General features: G+C 35.3%; 1 protein-coding gene across 1 annotated transcript in view; it reads left to right on the forward strand.

Annotated features, from left to right (window-relative positions):
- The window catches only part of otogl (otogelin like), an 89,449-nt gene that overhangs the window by 35,041 nt on the left and 34,322 nt on the right, over window positions 1-20,086 (forward strand). Inside the window, exons 24-35 of the mRNA XM_031898881.1 lie at window positions 854-961; window positions 1,381-1,519; window positions 10,272-10,406; window positions 11,617-11,763; window positions 12,724-12,843; window positions 13,473-13,589; window positions 14,553-14,709; window positions 15,300-15,326; window positions 16,243-16,410; window positions 17,501-17,779; window positions 18,867-18,984; window positions 19,153-19,232. Of these exons, the coding sequence (XP_031754741.1) occupies window positions 854-961; window positions 1,381-1,519; window positions 10,272-10,406; window positions 11,617-11,763; window positions 12,724-12,843; window positions 13,473-13,589; window positions 14,553-14,709; window positions 15,300-15,326; window positions 16,243-16,410; window positions 17,501-17,779; window positions 18,867-18,984; window positions 19,153-19,232 (1,595 nt within the window). The remainder of the gene's footprint in view (window positions 1-853; window positions 962-1,380; window positions 1,520-10,271; window positions 10,407-11,616; window positions 11,764-12,723; window positions 12,844-13,472; window positions 13,590-14,552; window positions 14,710-15,299; window positions 15,327-16,242; window positions 16,411-17,500; window positions 17,780-18,866; window positions 18,985-19,152; window positions 19,233-20,086) is intronic.

Raw genomic sequence — 20,086 nt, forward strand, 5'->3', positions numbered from 1 at the left:
TTGCAGTGCGAATGTGCTTAAAGCTTTCTAAATATAGAATATTAACAAATTGTGAATATGTATCCGCACACTCTATGTCCGAGTTACGCCACAACTTTAGTGGAGGAAAAAATACTCACTAAACTGATTTCGCAAATTTATGTTTGCAAAGAGAAAACCGTTGCTATATTCACGCATAATAAACGCGCACAGAGGGCATGCTCATGCAAATCGCTATCTCATTTGCTAATTTTTGTCTCCAATTTGCATTTCACTGCAATTTGCAAAAAAAGGAAAGGCAGGCACAGCACCACCAAGCTTTTAGGGGAAAACGTGCTCAAACAACCGTTTGCGAAAATGATATCAACTGCGTGAACTTTATAAATGACCCCCAGCATCTTCATATGTTAAACAATAAAACTGATGAAGTGCTCCTAGGAAGCAATCCTCTTGCATTTGTAATTGTTTGGAATGCCTACTTTGGAGAGCTAGGGGGCGCAAAAGAATCAGTTTTAGGGGAGGTTCAAATTCAAGACCCAGTGCTGCTAAACCACAGCAAGCTGCTGGTATCTGGCATGCTGTAACCTTTGATAACATTATATATTTGTTCTATACTCTGCCACGATAGTTAGAAACAGCTACCCCTGCTCTGACTCAGGCTTCCAAATCACATTTGAAATCATAAACACCTAGAGACTTAATAGCTATCCCCAGCACCATTATAAATATTTAGAGATCAAGCAAGAGAGGTGAAAAACTTTGTATATATGAATATATGGATAATAAAAAGTTTGTAACCTGTTAACACTGTGTTTGGGATGTTTAATTCTTGTTCCGCATTAATTTATGTTTTTAATTATTCTCTATTACAAAGAATGGCAGAGCACAAAGGGAAATGTTATGTACCAGATAGCTGCCCATGTACATGGAAAGACAGAGAATATCTGTCAGGAGAAGTGATCTCTACACCCTGTTATACATGGTAGGTACTTTCACTAGTGTTTTACTTTTATCCTGGCTTCTGAGTTTGGAAGCTGAAACAATGATTGCTAGGTAAGGGCAGCAACCGCTGACACTTAAGTGCCAGAGGGGGCATAATGCAAGAAAGATTTTTGCACCCTGTCCTGTATTTCATACCCATAGGTGTAGCTCTTTAGGCTTTTAGAATGGAGCTGTCTTCATGGGGGGTGGGCTTGAGAAGGTATTTGGGCATCCCTTTAGTCATTATTCAGATGTACAAGTGATGGCACAATGCAACATGGCCCTGTGCTTATCCCTGCTATGTCAGACATTAAGTGCTGTAGCAATTGCTTCAGGGGATTTGAAAAATGACCCCTATTATGTCCTATAACTTTGGGCAGAACCACAGAGTACTTCATGCAATGCTATCTCTATTTGCAGTGTTTGCAGAAGGGGGCTCTTCAACTGTACCAGTTACCCCTGCCCATCAGTTTGTACTGTGTATGGGGACCGGCATTATTACACATTTGATGGACTTGAGTATGATTATGCAAGTGACTGCCAAGTCTATCTAGTTAAGGTAAGAAAACATTTCTCATTGTTGGCCTCTACTGCAATGTTAAGCATAAAAAGCTGGCGAGCAATAATTTGTATAATAATCATTTAAAACCAAGGTAGGATGAAGCAGTATTTTATAGCAAAATCAATATATAAAACTGTATCAGATTAAGTGGAAAAAATGTTTACAGTTATTTTCATGTGCTCATAAATTTCACATTTCTGTTAGTATATATATATTTATAGATTTCAGTGTAAATTCTAATTTATAACAATGATTTATTCTTGCATCATTTTCAAAATGGGCTTTTTGTTTGCTGCTTTTGTGACATGTCTATGCTGCAAAGAGGAAAGAAGGAACTGATCTAAAGTGGTGTTTCTTATTTGGCACTGTTACTCTACGTAGAAATTCTCAGTTACAAAGGCATTTATCAAAATACTTGTTGCTAAACACATTCCCTGCATTTTGCGTATTGGGGGCAACCACCATTGTGGTACTGTTTTATATTTACAGAGAAAACAGAAATCATTTTTAAAATTAGAATTATTTGCTTATAATAGAGTCTATGGGAGATGGCCTCTCCATAATTTGGAACTTTCTGGATAACTGGTTTCCGGATAAGGGATCCCATACCTGTATAACCCCAATAATTTTGAATTAGCTGTAGCTCTAAAACAACGAAATGGTTTAAAACTTAAAAAAAAAATATATATTATCTGTATAATTATGTATATGTATGTAAAATAAATCACATAAACAATCATTAGCCCAGTTATATATCTTACTTGAGTTTTGGTAAGATCCAGACAATGATCATATAAACTGGTCTAAAACCAGCCTATGTGTGTGGCCCTGCATCTATAGCTTATAACTGCTGACCCTATAATACTCCATGTTTATTCTTTTGCGCTTTAACAGAGATTTAGCAGCACCGCTGTCTTAACAAATTTACTGTCCAGCACTAAATCTCCCTTTAAACATACATACAAACATGTATATTTGCAGGCAACCATCAGCACAGGGGCGAAACTACAGAGGGCCCCTAAATTGAATTTGCTGTGGGGCCCAGTAACACCTTACAGTTACACCACTGCATCAGCACAGGGCAATCACAGCTGCACCAATGTGGATCAGAGTGCATATTGCAAACTGAATTGTAGGATGTACAGTAAAGTGTTCCTAAAAATGTCTTTATACAGAGCTAATATTTAACATTAATATGATGTATGCAGTATTCTAAGATCATTTTCTATATATTGACTTTTTTTTCTTATTTGACTTTTGCATTTTCAACTGTTATCTGGTTGCTAGCAGGGTAAAAGTTTGGATGTCAAAATGAAAGATCAATAACAAAGGGCCTGGAAAAAAAATAAGTAGCGATAAGCAAATCTGTCCCGTCTCGCTTTGCGGAAAAATTTGCAAAACAGTGAAAAATTCAAGAAACAGAAAAATCATAAAAAATTTTACACCATAAAAATCATGACAGAATCCCTTTAAAAAACACAAAACATAAATAACTAAGATAAAAAAAAAATAAACATCCTCTTTAACCATAAACAGTTTTGGTGTCCTATGAATTATGTTGTAGATAAGAACGTTGCATGAACATGAACTTTTTACAACTTTTATGAGCATGTGTTCCCTTAAAACAAAAACCGTGTTTTCTTATAAACCATATTACAATATTTGAACTATCTGTCTATGAGCTCTCAAGTACTGTTGTGTCACATTTACCTCTGGAAAGTAATTTGGCAATTATCACTGTTATTTGTAAATGTAAAAAAGGAGTGGTCATTTGCTATGACCCCAGGTCTGGGCTGTGCACCTAGGTCGGTACTGGAAATCCATCACTGGGCGAAGGCGGGTGCAGGCCAACCTTGTGCTCACCACTAGTTATAGGGCAGGTTGTAAATACATTGCTCCACTGTAGCCTGTACAAGTTAAGGGAAGGGATGGGGGTAGCTGTGTATTTATAAGGTGAAAGCAGGAACTTGCAGGGTGATAACTGTGGGTCAGGGAATCTTGGATCTGTTTTTGGACTTTGCACCCTACTCGGCTCTCAGTAAATCACCCCTGGATTTTTCTGTTTACATAATAAATTAATTTAGTAATTTATAAATTATTCAAATATTATATCAGCAGCATTGCTCAGATTTCCCATTGCTCTCTTATGCCAGAGCTGAATCTATAACATACTAGATGTTTTACTGTAGGTAATAAATGACATTGTGAAATATGAGATCCATTCAATTCAATCTGCTTATTAAAAATGGTGGCCAGAAGAAAATATAAAGTGACACCCTACCAGCCTAGAATAGCCTGTGCTGTAATATGAAGGCAATGGTATCTTTTTCATAATGGCCATGATGGTGTGTTTGCCATGAAACAATGCCCCAAAAATGCAGGATTAATCTAGGCTTTTATTAGCTTGTGACCGTGCCAACATGCAGCCCTACTATGAGTAATTGAAAATGTCAGAGCTTCTCAATCAATGCTGCTTAATAAAAAAATAATGCTCGTATCAAATAGCTCAAACAATGCAATGAAATAAAGGAGCCATTTTTTTCCCACAGCACACATTCCGACTTTCATTTTCTTAAGGCAAAAAGTCATCAGCAGGAACATGAGAGAATAAGAAAAGAAAGCCATAAAGCATTAACAATTCAATAGAGAATTTGCAGCTGAAACTGTAACCTATGATGAGTGAGTGGTTCTTTTCGGAACATTTTTAATTTTAATGAGAAGCTTCTATATGTGGCGGTTGAAGCCTTAGATACAGTATATGTCTGTAAATAGAAGGATTAGCACTAATCCACTCAAACTATACTAGAATTGCTTTGCAGCTGCCATTTTCCTCTTTCCATAAAAGGCTGTGCAAAAAAGGCCAAGATCAAATGCACATTTCTGCCAGCACTGCTTCTCAGATTATTCCTCTAAAGAATAAGACATCAAGTCTGCCTTTCTTTGCAACTTACCCTGTAGAAAATGTAGAAAGTATTCATAAAGGCTTGCAAGGATCAATTTCATTTTCAACCCTTCCGTAAGGTGGATATTACATGGTTCTCAACAATTCTACATTCTGACTTAAATCCTTTATAGAATTTCTCTTTCTTTATTAGAATCATGCAAAATACAGGTTATCTGAAAACCCATTATCCAGAAAGTTCTAAAGCACGGGAAGGCCATCTCCCACTAACTATATGTTAATCAAATAATTAAAATTTTTAAAAAATGATTTACTTGTTTTCTGTAATAATAAAACAGAACCTTGTACTTGATCCCGACTAAGATATAAATAATTCATATTGGTGGTAAAATTTAATGTTTAAATTATATTTTTTGGTAAAGTTACAAATTGTGGAAAGACACCTTGTTCAGAAAGCCCCAGGTCCCAAGCTTTTTTGGAATAATGGGTGCCATAGCTGTATAATAGTATAATATTTATCTCCCATGAGATAAACCAGAGATATTGTAGGAGAAAGATGTAGTTAAATCTCTTTTACAGCACACACTAACTTGGCTGGGGTTTCTATAATACAGTGTCACTATGTTATGCGTCTGAAATCATTCTCCGGGAGTAACGGGAGTTCATGAACATAGCTTGACGAAACACAATCAGTCACAATGGCAAAATGCCTGCAGACTTCTCATCACCCAGGCCATATGACTCAGGTGATGAAAATCCTGGCTCTGTGGTTTTGTCATATTAAAAGTAGACTTATTGTGTGAGGGACAGGTGCAATACATGGCTGGTCTTTTGGCCTTTGGGCTCTGACTCTTAAATGAAGCAGGCTAACTCACAAAGGCTAATTTGTTCATGTCTGCTGAATTGCATTGAGTAATTGATGAAGGATTGTACCTACCTTTGAACTAAAGCTAATTACTAATTAAGAAACTGATAGTGATCTGTTGGCAGATAATTCTGCAGATTATCGTGAGAATCCTGTTTTATACAGTAGATAGACTAATGTCTTTTTCATTCATTTTTATCTGACAAGTATTATATATATTAAGGGGCATATTAAAGGTTGAACTGGGGACTACAGAAGGATTTCAGCATGGAAAATAAATTGTTAAATCCAAAAGACTTGTTATCTATTTAACAAGCAATACGTACAGTATCTGGACCACTTGAAAAGAAATGAGTAGTAATGAGTATTTAGTGCAAAAAAGTACCTATTATCTATTTTTGTATTATTTGTCATACAGCTAGGGGATATATTATATGAAAACTATGGGACTGATTTATTAAGCATGAGTTTTTACTGTGGATGTATTTATTAAGGATGAGTGGTAACTATGGTTAGTGATTGTTATAAAAATACTGATGTTTTTTAGATTTACATGCTCTTTACTGTGCTCACATGAGTTGCTCTAGTGTTAGAAAGAACAGTTCCAGTAGATCGAAGATTTGGAGGGGCGTTAAAGCTCTGGGCTGTCTTTGAGGTCTAACACCTCAAAGAACAGAACTCTGCAAATGTTTCATGGGAAATCGGTGACCATTTAATTAAAACTTAATTGTGTGCTCTGGCATACATTGAGATGGTTCTGTATTCTATTTCCAAATGCATGTAAGAATCTTTGGGACTTTAACCTTCCCAGCTGAGTGACACTAGAGACAGAAGCTTTAGACAAATAAGCAGACATGATTGGCCCTGCCCTGAAACAGTACCATGGAAGCTGTCTGTGCTTCATTAGTTTACACTCTCCTTGTTATGTTTGTATTTAATGAAGTAAGAACATTTATTGGTTATCTATGCTGTTAAGTATTCATTATGTATTTATTACATAAAGATTTGCTGTTTCCTATCATAAGAGGCATGTGAGGCATTGTTTTCCAGACATAAATATATAGAAAATTCATATAAGTAGTATTGTGTATGTGTGATGCTTAAACTCAGGGTGTGTGTGCTTAGGACCATGTTCCTTACACACAACTATGAATGAATTGAAATAATGCAGTCTATCAGTCACAATATAAAAACTCTCTACTTTTTTCTTTACAGGTTTATGGCCATTGGGCATATTTTTACTAAACTGCTAAATCTGGCATCAGTCAAACTGTTCTTCTGTCTAGCACTGACATAAACTGCACTTACCTATTTCTGGATATTTCTGTATTGTTTGCACATCGATTGTATGCCTAGAGATAAATGAACCTCACCTCCAATGCCTTTTTATTGCATTTAATATTGTTACACTTTCATTGTCTGCTACTTCTTACAAAGGAAGAACTCTAAGCAGATAAGGTTGTGTTATGAACAGATCTTTGTGGAGTTTATTTTCGGTTTATTAATCAAAAGTATTTTCCCCCCAAAAAATTACACTATATTAAACTATATGGCCTTGTTATGTATTATGATGCAACTTGAAATTTTCTTTGCGTGCATAAATATCAGAAGTCTTGATTTCATGGGATATTAAATTAAATTATATACTTAATACTTAATTTTATGTTAACAACATATGTATCTATAATAGGTTAAATGCTGCTGTTATGTGGCTCAGTGATGCTGTTATGCTGCTCAGTTCTATGATAGAGGAAATCCATTGAATTTAGGCTTTATCAAATTCGCAGAAATATCAATGCTTTAGGGGGTGTCCTGGGTCAGTATACTGAATTTGGTACACCCCTATAAAACTTTGTTGATTCCACTGCCTTATGTAAGACTGCTAACCCTTTCATTTCATTGAGATCACCCATAATTATACTGCAGCTTACAAAACTACTACTTCCAGGCAGATTGTTTATGAACATACACATATGTAAAATTATATGTGGTCTTTGTGCTACTGCAAAGGATGCTGACTGGAGATAAAATTTGATAAAACTAATAGGCAAGAATTAACAGGGTACTTTGGACCAATGCACAGCAGCTACCAGCTTTTTGTTATCAGAGTGATACAGGTGTTTATTGGCAGCATCTCACGGCCTCATCAAGTTAACGTTCAAGCTCAGTGGAGCTGAAATTCCAGCCTCATGCAGGGAAACTGCATGGTAATAATAATAAATGATAGATCGAGCACATTTAGTCTTGCCAAATTGGGACTGGCAAGGACTGCAGAGTCTGGCATGCGTAACAAGGAGTCTTATTTGAATAGATAAAGAACAATTCTTCACAAAACACCACTCGGTGATACAAGGAGTATGATCATGATTTCTGGGGATAAAGAGAGTGTTATGTGGCACAGTTTCAGGCAAACAACAGAACTTGTAAAACACTGTATTTTTTTAAATGGCTGCTTGTGTCATCCTAAATCGTTTGTTGAATTGTCTACATACAAATTAACGAAAAAAAAAAAACAGTTACAGAGATTTGGGCCACATCAAAACAAATCAGAGAACAGTTCTATTATTTGGAAGTGTATAGTGTACATGGACTGTATAACTGATGACTGTATGAATACATAGCATGCAGGCCCATTTCTTACCAGGGTGACCAAGAAGGCTGCCCTTTTATATTGACCAGTGAGAATTAAATAACAGTGACCATGGCATGATTTCATTATCTATCTCTCCATCTACCATCTGTCCATTTGTTATTTTTGGAAGGGTGCTTTCCAGATTAGTCAAGAATTTGACTTCCTCCGGGTCAACTTGTTAAGTGTTGGAAACTGTCAAGTTGCTGTACACAGTTTAAAACTTGAGATTACCTTTTCACTTTATTGGACAAACTCATCAAAACAAACGCATTTACAGAAGATATTCTGAGTAAAAAACCTTCTTTGGCTTTACATTTGGATTTTTGTAATTCAATTAATTTATTATGATAAAGTGGAATCTGCTATACTGAGTCCTCTGTCAAGTTAAAAGAATGTGTATGCTTCCCATCAAGTGGTAGAATCTTTAGTTCATTTGATATTTGTCAAACAAAGGTATATCGTTATTTTACACAGCATGTAAAATACTTAAATCATCACTTCAGGATCTCTATGTAAACTTGTAATGTGCTTTATCATAATTTAGGCAGTTTCACAATTCATTTTATAGGATTCTGACACTTTTGTGTAATGTGCCTATAAAATATCAGTTCTACAGTATGTCATTAAAAAGAGATTATCTTGTGTCTAAGGGGGGCATTTAGTAACGCTTGATTTTTTTTCACGATTTTTATTTTTTTGCACCAAAATACATTTTTATTGAGAAAAAAGTACTTGATTTTTTCCTAATGAAAACCGCAACAAATATGAAAGCAAAAATACCCCATCTAAAACCTGTCAAAATCATGTAGAAGTCAATGCTGATATCTCTTTTACAGCTGTAAGTTCTTTCTTTGCTTTGTGGTTTTAGAGGATTTCAGTTTTTTTAAACTGTCATTTGTGCAACAATATGAAAATATTGCGTTTTTTGCATTTTTTCTGCATGTTTATTTGTTCATGCTTTTTCAATTTGGATCTTTTGATAAATGACATTCCTGAAAATGAATGAGAATGTTGATAAATGAGCCTCGAAATGTTGTATTGTATTTGGATCAAAATTAGATTTGAATGGTCAGCTACAAGTTAGAAAACAAAAGCAAAGATCTGATTGGTTGCTAGTGGAAACATCACCGGTGATCTTTATCTCCAGTGTTAATAAATATGCTCTTTAGTATAGCCCACCTTGAAAAATGCCTGGGAGAAAGTGCTGGCCCGGTTCCTCTGTGTATTGGTGAGCAAGCTGGAGTATATATACATTTTATTTTATTTTTTTGTTTATGCTAGGGCCCTCCTATTGTTTAACTTCCAGCAATCCAATACCGGACAGATGCTAGAATATTGTTATTGTGTTCTCTTTTAGTATTTTATTCTGCAAAGCTCAGAAATAAAAAAACGTCCCTATCCACATATTAAAAAATGTCCCTATCCACATATTAAAAACATTATCATTTAAAACTGGAATAAAAACCTATCTGCAGTGGTGATTAGTTTGAGCTAACTACAGAGTGCTGCAATTGAAATCAATGAATACAACATTCACTTTGAAACTGGGGAACGCCCTTGTAAAAATTGCATGCTGAAATGGAGTATTATCAAACAGAAACAGATACCTACAAATGTTTAAAGAGCAATCTTGGGAAAATCAGAGGCATTTTTAATTAGAACAGGATTGCTGAAATGTAATACAAGGAAAAGTCAAATCCGTTAGATAAATAAGGTGAAGTCAAACAATGAAAACAAAGGAGATGTTGTTTGAAATAATTGTAAGCATTCTTCTTCGGAAAACACATGAAGGTCATTGCAGAGAATGAAATGTTATTTTTCATAAATTGATTGTGGGTGTTTATAGACTCAGTAGTCATTTATTATTATCGCTGCATAATTTGCTGGTGCTATATAAATAAATGATGATTTTATACTTTGTTACTGGCCACACTGATGAAATAATACTATAAATAACCCTATAATCGGATCCAAACAATATTGGCAATACAATACATATATATTTATGTATTGTTTTATATACATATATGTATATAGAGCATATGACTATAAGTGCTATTTCAGCAGTAGGAGAGTTTGCCGAAGGTCAGCTGTAACACCAGACCAACTGTGTTCAGGGCATAAAAAAAGAACATTAACTTAATATTGTTCTCTTCTCTTACCCTGCCTTAGACTGTTATGTACTTGATCAACAAAATTAACTGTGTTGCCTGCAGATGTTTCTTCTTAGCTTCAGAACACTAACATATGGAACTAAACGAGATATTTTATGCAAATATTTTAGAAATTTGAAAATACTGAGAAGGTGAATGCCATGCATAATGTTTTTTTGCAACTCTTTTCATTGTAGAGTGTGGACAATTCCAATGTTTCAGTCATTGCCCAGAATAGGAAATGTTTTGACAATGACATCATTTGCTCCAAGCATCTTGTCATTTCACTGGGTGACACAGACATTTACTTTGGTGAAACGTCAGCTGCCCAGGTCAGTAAAATTCTTACTAGAGGGTTAGGAAAGTTTCATTGCTGTTGCCTGCTGTTGTGTAAAAGATATGCCCAGCCTTTTCCCACCAGTTTTATGCGGTTAATGTTGGTTTGTTTATATCATACGTCCTGCCATGTGAATAACATGCCCATCTGTTTCTCCTGCTATGAAAGTGTAAGAGAAATAGGCAGTAATCTCTGCACATTTTCAGGGATATTCTCTTCTCACTTGTTCTGAAATACCTAAATTTGGATTAGATATATGTTAGCAACCATGAGGAAACAATCTCCATTAACTCTGTTTGCTAAGCTAATACTGAGCTTATGGCCATAGAGTAACCATTGTCAAATCTTTTTAATTCAAGCCCTCTTTCTGGTTCTAATGATGTATTATCAAAAGTGACACTTACTGGTATTATAAACAAAAAAACAAAGAACATAAAAACAAAGTCCAAACGCTCCAAGTATTTGATGGCCCCTGATAAATATTCAAGATGGGGTGCTGTCTCCTTAATCTGCTGGTCCCAAACGGGCAGAAATCTACAAATAAGCATAAAAGAAGGGGTATGCTTCCATGGTATAAAACTAGACATTTAGCACATTAATTTGAACAAAAGTATTGTACTTTTTAGCAGGAAATACATTAATTCATCAGAAAAGTATTTTGTAGTATTATCCTCTAAAGCTTTTAATCAGGTATCCCGACTTTCTCAACTATTCTCCAACCTTTGGTCAGAGACCCCCTTTAGCTTTTTTTTTTTTTCTTGTTATTGTGTAACCTGTGGCTATTTGCCCCCATATGGTTTGCCTGGGCTTGGAGGGTATACATGTTCGCCGTGTTACTATGCATGTTGTCAACATAACTAATAATAAGTGTAAGTTGGTTGTGTTAGGTTGTGTTGCTATGTGTATAAGTTAGAATGTGTACATACATGCTTGTATGTTAAGATACATGTATGTATATACATGTTTACCTTATGTGTATGCTTAACCACTTTCTGTGGTTTCATTTAGGGATGCACCGGATCCAGGATTCGGTTCAAGATTTGGCCAAGATTCTGCCTTTTTCGGCAGGATTCAGATTCGGTGCATCCCTAGTTCCATTCATTATTTTTTTTCGTTAAAGTTAATTAGAAAAATAGAAATGGCCATTTGTAATGGTGTTATATGCATGTATATGTATGATTATCCATCTTTATTTTTGTATTTAGAAGACATATAGAATGCAAAACAGTTTATACAGATATGAACATTGGAAGGCTGGTTTTTATACAGTGGTGCACTTTCCAGAACTGGAAATGACAATACTTTGGGATAAAAAAACCACAATACATGTCAAAGTAGGACCTCGGTGGAAGGTAAGTCAGAGTTCCTAATGTTTTTTGCAAATGTATTAGGAGCACAGTACTATAAGTATAGCATTATAACTGCAACATCATGTAACATCTAACATCATGTAAAGTTTTTTGAAGGAAAGGCATTCTGATAGTATTGGAACTTTGTATATTCTTGCTATATCACTTATATTTTTAGGTTTTTTTTTACAACTATTGCACAAGGCCTACACCATTTTGTAATTACGGTTTTGATTAATATTAGTTTCCAAAAACTTGAAGGAAGTTTAATTGGGTACTGGAATTATTTTTGTATTTATGAGGTAGATATAAATAAAAGATTATAATAAAATGTTCAATATACCATATACAGCTTCAGATAATACTCCTAAGGTAGATGTATTTATATCCATTTATTTGTTGTTATAGAAGGGAGCAACCATAATTGCTCTGATTGAAAACATTATCCAAAGATTTGAGTGAACTGTGCCTTCTAGTGGCCAAAGCATAAAGAAACATTTATTTTTAACTAGGAAGAGCAGTTATAAAAGTATTATTTTGTTTTTAAATATCATAATTATAAGGTCTGCTGCCTAGAATGGAACTGGACCAAAATAGAGCACTGGATATCTGCCTGGTGCTTCTATAAGAGATTGGTGCTTCCTAGTCTCTGCTTGAGCTGCAGTGCACACCCAACTATCTGCAGTAGCAAACCCTTCTAGTACCCAAAGCCCAGCGCTAAAACCTTGAACTCCCTGTATAAGCATGACAGAAGTAAACTGAGTGATTAGGAAGGAGAGACAAGTGACATTGTAGCAAATGTACTGTGCCAGTAGGGTGAACCCATAAGGAGATTTCCAGATGGCCAAGTGGACCAACTTGAAATGCAAAATGAAATTATATAAAATAAGGCAAAAAGTAATGTAATAAAAAATTTCCAAACATATTTATATATTGATTCGTTTATTTTATTTTTTCAACAAGGGTAAATTGGCAGGCCTGTGTGGAAATTTTGATAAGTACACTTCAAATGATTTTACAACATCAAACAACATGGAAGTGAGAAACCCTCAAGTTTTTGGAGACAGCTGGACAATTGGTCAGGTATATATTTGAAGTCGCAATTGGCTGGCATTCAGGTAAAAGTCCATTCTACTGGCCTGGGTGCAGTCCAAAGTTGAAAATATCAAAATCGTAGTAAGGGTCCGCACTACTCAGGACTTGGGAAAAATGATATATATATATATGAATATCATTTTTCCTAAGTCCTGAGTAGTGTGGACCCTTACTACGATTTGGATATACAAATATATATGAATAGAAGTCCTCTGTGGCTTGGTGTTCCATGTTAGGGAAATACTTCTAATCTGAATAAAGCCCAGGTCACAATATATACTGGTAAATTCCATTCCTGTAATAAAACATTTATAACATAATGATATAAATAATGGAAAAAGTAACCACTGTAATTGATTTTAAACTAAACATAATATTATGTAGAACTTGTTCTCCTGTATTACTAAAATATACATAGAAAGAAAAAATTGTATAGAAATGTACTCACATTTAAAACTTACATCAAAAAATACTGAGCAGCAGATAAATGAGGATGAACAATTATATTTACATATTATAAAACACAATATGTACAATAAATGTAGAAAATAGTTGGTGGAATTACAAAATACCCATTGTAAGGTGATAGCATACATTTTTTATGTCTTTGTTTTTAGTGTAAAAGTTCAAATGAGACAGCGCGACCTTGTGAGGTTCACCAGAGCAAATTCCCCTATGCAAAAAAAGAGTGCTCAGTTCTCTACAGTGATGTATTTGCTCCTTGTCGCAATGTGGTAAGTTACAATGTAATTGCATTTAGTTGGCACTGCATATTTGTGCAATAAAAAAGTGTACCATTTAATAAAATGTAGTGTTCACCGCAAATTAGATTACAGTGGGGTTTAAAGGAGCATTAAACACTAAAAATGTATAGGGCTAAAAATGCCATATTTTATATACTGTACTTACTGCATCAACATAAAGTTTCAGCATCTTAGCAGCAGCCATGATCCAGGACTTGTCACAGGACGCTCAATCTTGGAAAGTGTCAGTGACACTGACATGCTCAGTGGGCTCTGGGCAGCTGTTAAGAAGTTGAGCTTAGGGGTCGTCACAAATCATCAGATTTCAGAAAATTAAGTTGGCCAGTTACATAAGCTTATGCTACAGGGTTGATTATTAAACTCTGATGCTAATTGCACTGGTTTCTAAGCTGCCATATAGTAATTACCTGTATTAATTACTACTCATCCCTATATTGCGTTATTTATATTCTGTACAGTATATACAGTATATTGTGAGTGGGCCCCTAAGCAGGTAAGTGACAGCAGCACAAAGCATGTGCAGTTAATCAGTAGAAAAGAAGATGAGGAGCTACTGGGGCATTTTTGGGTGCACAGATTGTCCCTGCTAAAGGGCTGTGGTTCCCTTGGGTTGATACTGGTACAGAAGCATAAAACATAATGGATAACATTGCTGCCCTACTTCTTTAGTTAGACTTTAGTTCTCCTTTAAATGGTAAAAGGAAAGGTTCACAATTTTGTCTAGGACAACTTCTATTAACTTCTATTATGCTGAAGTTTTAAGTGTTTCAGTTTTAAGTTTCATGATTTTTTGCATTTAATAAATATTGAACACAATAATGCCAAATTTTTTAATCACAATAAAATTCGAATTCAAATGTTGCTAAGTGAGCCCCATGGAGTTGTAATTATTTATATGGAATAAAATGTACATTGCACATATTTTATCAACAGATTGATGTGACGTCATTTGTGAAAAACTGCCATACAGACACATGTAACTGTAACCTGGGAGGGGATTGTGAGTGCTTGTGCACTAGTATAGCGGCATATGCTCACAAATGCTGTCAGCAAGGTGTATCAGTCCACTGGAGATCTCCTAACTTGTGCCGTAAGTATGCCCACACCAACAGGCATGGATCATGTAAGCATGTGTCTTAGTAGTGTTGGTTGGAAAGTACTAAACATGGTTGAGATAAAAGAAAGGCCTTGCCTGAATGTGGTGAATAGTTGGTAGGTTGGTAGGGATGGAAATGTAATTATTTCCAATTTACTTAGTTAATAAGTTTGCTGGTGGGACATTTGTTGTTTATTTTCATCATTGTTATAGCACAACTTATTACATAGTTCTCCTGTGTTCCCCTGGAGAAATGGCTGTTTGTACAAGCCCTTACAGAGATAGTTCATTATTCATATAGGCCCCTGTCCTGAACATGCAAACATACAGTTTCATTAGGGACCTTCCTGTATGTTTTTGGAAAGCTGAATGAAGCCCACATATGCATGGAGGGAAAATTTAAACTGTTTGCAGATCCTTGCAAAATTAAACCTAGGAAAATCAAGCAGAAAGGCAGCAATAATCAGAAAACTGATTCAATTTTATAATTTATAACAATAAAGGATTCAAAAGAAATGATTCTTTTTATAGTTTCTCAAGAAAAAAAAAAGCTTTGATTTCAATATTTTCTGTTTATTTTTCAGCGTACGACTGTGAATACTATAACGAAGGTAAGAGAAATTGCCTATGCAATGTATAATTTGCACCTTTTCACAGCAAGTTATTTGCTATATCAAAGTGATTCCATGCCAGGTATCTAGAGAACACCAGTACCACCATATATAACTTCTGTATGGGATGAGACGCATGGTGTAAATACCCTTATCCAGAAAATCCTAGGTCCCAAGCATTTAGTATATTACCCAAACGTTTATAAATATAGTCATTCATTTCTTACTATATTTACAAATATATATCTATATGTACAGATAGAAAATTATATTAAAAGTTTGATTTTTTTTAAATGGAATCTTGTCTGAGCAAAATCTTATATACATATCTTTTTAAATTATCTGTATTAGTTTCCTTATATTCATGTCTCTAGTAAAAGTAGTGTCTTTTTGTAAAGGAAGTATAACAAAAAATAACTTGATGCATTGGTCGAGTACATCTTGTACTTCCTCCTATTCACTACTTTCTAATTAAACCAAAAGAAACACATACAAACAATTTTACATCTCTTTAAATAGTGCTATTAGGTACATTTATTGGGGGAGGAAGCAGGGAGATTTACAAGAAAGAGGAGTGAAATGATTGAAAGACATGTTACATGAAAAGAAGCAGAGATTACAGATTCATGGAATGTACCAAGAAAAAGAGACAGAAAGGAGTGAGGCAGGGAGGGATGGAAGAGGAGGATGAAGAAAATGTAGAGGTGGGAGAAAATATAATGTCCCACTGAATTATAAAAACAAATTTATTATCATTTATATCATATTTGGGAAGCAACAAATTACAGATATAAAACATACCAGATATTCTGAAATGGAATGTGATTTTTTTTGCCATGAAATTGTGTGCCAATAGCTATTATTTTTATAAATATATTTTAATAATCAGCGTTTTCTCCTTTTGGTTTTCCACTAGGCCTTGGAGAGGGACCTTACATTCTTTCCAGTTGTGGAAATAAGGATATTGTTTTAGGTGTAAATGTTACCAGCAAACATTTCTTTCCCCTGCCAAGAATGAGTGCACATGGACGCGTTTTGTTTAATTTCATGGTAACACCTGGACTTTTCAAAGATAAGGACCTATGTGAGTATTCAGTTATATAACAGTTACTGCCTCAACAAATTGCATTAAGCTTTAAAACTCTCAAATGAAGCATGCATTGTATTTCATTTTCCATTGCAAAACTGTATCAATCACTTTTGTCACATTTATTAACTTTAGTTTTATCGAAATACTATTATAGAAAAACTACTGATAAATGTATAATGTTACATATCAAAGACAGTGGACACCTTAGGGCTCATTTATGAGACTAAGGGGCAGATTTATCAAAATGTAAGTTCAGAGCTGAATACATAAAAACTCACCCATGTTCTATTAATTCCTATTAGGTTTTTAGAAGCGTATTTATCAAAAAGTGAGTTCTAACTTTTACCCATTCATAAATACACTTCCTAAAATCCCATAGGAATGAATAGAATGTGGGTGAGTTTTTATGTATTCAGGTCTGAACTCACATTTTGATAAATCTGCCTCTATGTGTAGTGTGCAAAGTACAATATCTGGCGCAAGTTGACTTATTATATACCCACAATGCAGCATTTTCCACATAATTCTTCAAAGTGGCTGTGAGGTGGTGATGTGTCTGATGGAATTCTGCAAGGGGATGCTCATAGTCACCTCTCCCTAGTTTTGGACTGGGGTGTCCGGGCCTACTAGGGCTGCAACCCCATGGGCCCCCCACCCCAGTCGGGAGCTCCTCCAAGGTGTTAAACACAGTGCCACCAGCATCTTTCCCCCATGTAAACTACATACCTTTAACCTCCTTTTTTCGCTTACAATTTGGGGTAGAGGGAGAGCACCCATAGTTGTACAGGAGCAGGCTTTTGTTGGTGGGGCCCACCTCATTTTTTTCCAGTGTTCCACTGGCCCATCCAATGCTGGCACTGGCACATGCAGGGTGCCCTTTAGTACTCTAGCACTTGCATCTTGGTTGTTAGCAAATGACCCCATATGTGAACATTAGATGCTAGATCCCTTCCTTAGAATTCATTTGCTCCCTCAAACTTAGGAAAAGACATTGTATATCTTAACTTTAAAAATCTTTAAAGAGCAAAAATGTACATACTAAATGATATTGTTTTTTTCTTTGGGCCCTTTGTTATTACAATAGCCTTGTCACTTGTGTCTCTGGAGTCTGCGGAAAGACCAAACTATTTCCTCTCTGTTAATGAAAATGACACCGTTCGGCTGGAACAATGGGAGGACAATCCATTTTTTCGGAGAAAAGCAACATTTTTCCACCATCAAGGCCTTTGGGTTCCAGGCTTTAGTGCCTTTGAATTGCACAGCAAGAAAGGATTTTTTATTGTGCTCACTGATATGGAAGTTAAAGTTTCCAAATATGATAATTCAGAAGAGTTCAAACTTTCGAGCAGCTTTAAAATTGAAGGTGAGATTGCTGTCCTTTTAAGCAAAAATATTATTTCCTTATGGTCTAATTATCTTCTTGTTTATCCTTATTTTGTGAGATAAAGAACTGGTTTCATAACTGCTTGAGAGAGCACCCATGGGTCCAGGCGATTGCCTTTAAAAAAAAGTTTTTTTGGCGCTTGCCCACTGAGCTTAAAATAATTTGGGTGCCAAAACGCCCATTGCCATTAAAGACAGAAATACATTATGTCTGGGTGTATTATCTAAATGCATGAGCTTTAGCATGCCATGATTTGGGACACTGTAATCAAAATAGTCTTTGTATATATGCCTGTAAACAATTTCTGCTAGAAAAAAAAAAGTGCAAGAAAAAAGTGGTTAATCTGATTGTTTAATATTTTAAACAATGAGTAACAAGGTACAAGCACTCTCCAAAAAACAGAAGAAACTGAAGAGAAGCTGCAACTCTTCTTCACTTCCTGCAATTCAGGTTCAGGAAAATTGATTTGTATGATCAGTTATATGTTATCCAAAAGTTCAGCTCGCAGACAAGGTGGTTGGAAGGTAGACCAGTGTAGGTTCAACTTTGCACAGTAAAAATCACTTTAGGTTACACATATTAATATGCTGGCCACAAAACCCAACAAAATCCCCCAATCATTTTTACATTTCATTATTTATGTATGTATTATTTTTTTATTTAGGATGCCTGCCCTAATTTAACAACATCTCAGATATTTTTTTATTAATGTCATGGGGGGATACAATGTGTGTTTTCTCCCAGTGATGATACATTACAAATCCCTGCATTCTATGCATCAAAAGAGAGCTAATGTTAAGTGACAGCAGAGGGGATAGAGTGAAAGTTCACACATCTTGACACATTCATATTACATGTCTGGTTAATGTAGGTGTGAGGGTATTTCCATACAGTTTTCATGATCTACCACTCCCCATCTTGGGAGGCTAAGACTCACATCAGGCAGAAAGCAAGATACAATGTATTTGATATTACTGTTGTAAGCATTTTTTTTAGACTTTTAAAGGAAAGAGTGCCACTAAAAGGAACAAAACAAGTTTAAGATTTGTAAAATTCTAAATTTCAGAGGTCGTTGCAGCTGTTCCATACAGGAGAATGTGTGAATGGCGATATGAACCATGCGCCAACCCTTGTGTCAAAACCTGCAGCGATCCAAATGCCACAACATGTTCATTTCTCCCTCCGTAAGTGCACTCTGTGTTATTACTGAACTACAGCTACTGAAGAAGTTTGCTGGGGACCTGAAATCACTGGTAGCATAGGCAGCTAAATGGTGTTTTAAAAGAAATAAACAGCTTCTACAAAGATACCATAAAACTACAGATATTAATGTACTGTTTTTTTACTTGCAGGGTAGAAGGATGTATACCATACTGCCCAAATAATATGATTCTTGATGAGGTTACACTTAAATGTGTCTACCCAGAAGACTGTAAGTACTGTATCTCCAGGGGATTTTTTATTTTACCGAGGATATGTATATTTGTAGAGACTATTGGTACAGATTTTACTGTCCTGGGGGCTTGTGAATACTAGAGATTCACCAAATGCAAAATTTGCTTTTACACTAAAAAGCAAATTTTTTACTAAAATATAGATATGGGACCTGTTATCCAGAATGCTCGGGACCTGGGGTTTTCCAGATAAGGGTTTTTTCCGTAATTTGGATCTCCATACCTTATGTCTACTAAAAAATTATTTAGCCGGTAATTTAACCTGATGATATTGTTTTGGCTGCAATAAGGATTAATTATATCTTAGTTGGGAACAATTACAAGGTACTGTTTTATTATTTAAGAGAAAAAGGAAATACTTTTTAAAAAAGTGAATTATTTGATTAAACTAGAGTCTATGGGAGATGGCCTTTCCGTAATTCAGAACTTTCTGGATAATGGGTTTCCGGATAACGGGTCCTATACCTGTATATAATTTGTGCAAAACCCCCTCAAAATTGTCAATTGTAATGTTTGAAACTCAGCTTGTGCTTGGATTTTGCCTAATCCCAAACCCATTCCAGGATTCAGTGCATTCCTAGTGCATACCATGCACCCCATGCATACACCCTTATAGGAAACATTACTATTAGCTGAGCTGAAAATGCACAATTTGATGTATAATTAAGCTTTGATTGCATCTAGAGACTGGTTATATTCAGCTCCATAGTGAAAAATGCTCTCATGATTTCAATCTTAAAAATGACACTGAAAATAATAATCTATATACACTTATCATCCTTGGCAGATTTAAACCCCTGTACCTTATTAGGACTATGGCATTCAGTGCCAT

Source organism: Xenopus tropicalis, chromosome 3, assembly GCF_000004195.4.
Source record: "Xenopus tropicalis strain Nigerian chromosome 3, UCB_Xtro_10.0, whole genome shotgun sequence".
Lineage (NCBI taxonomy): Eukaryota > Metazoa > Chordata > Amphibia > Anura > Pipidae > Xenopus > Xenopus tropicalis.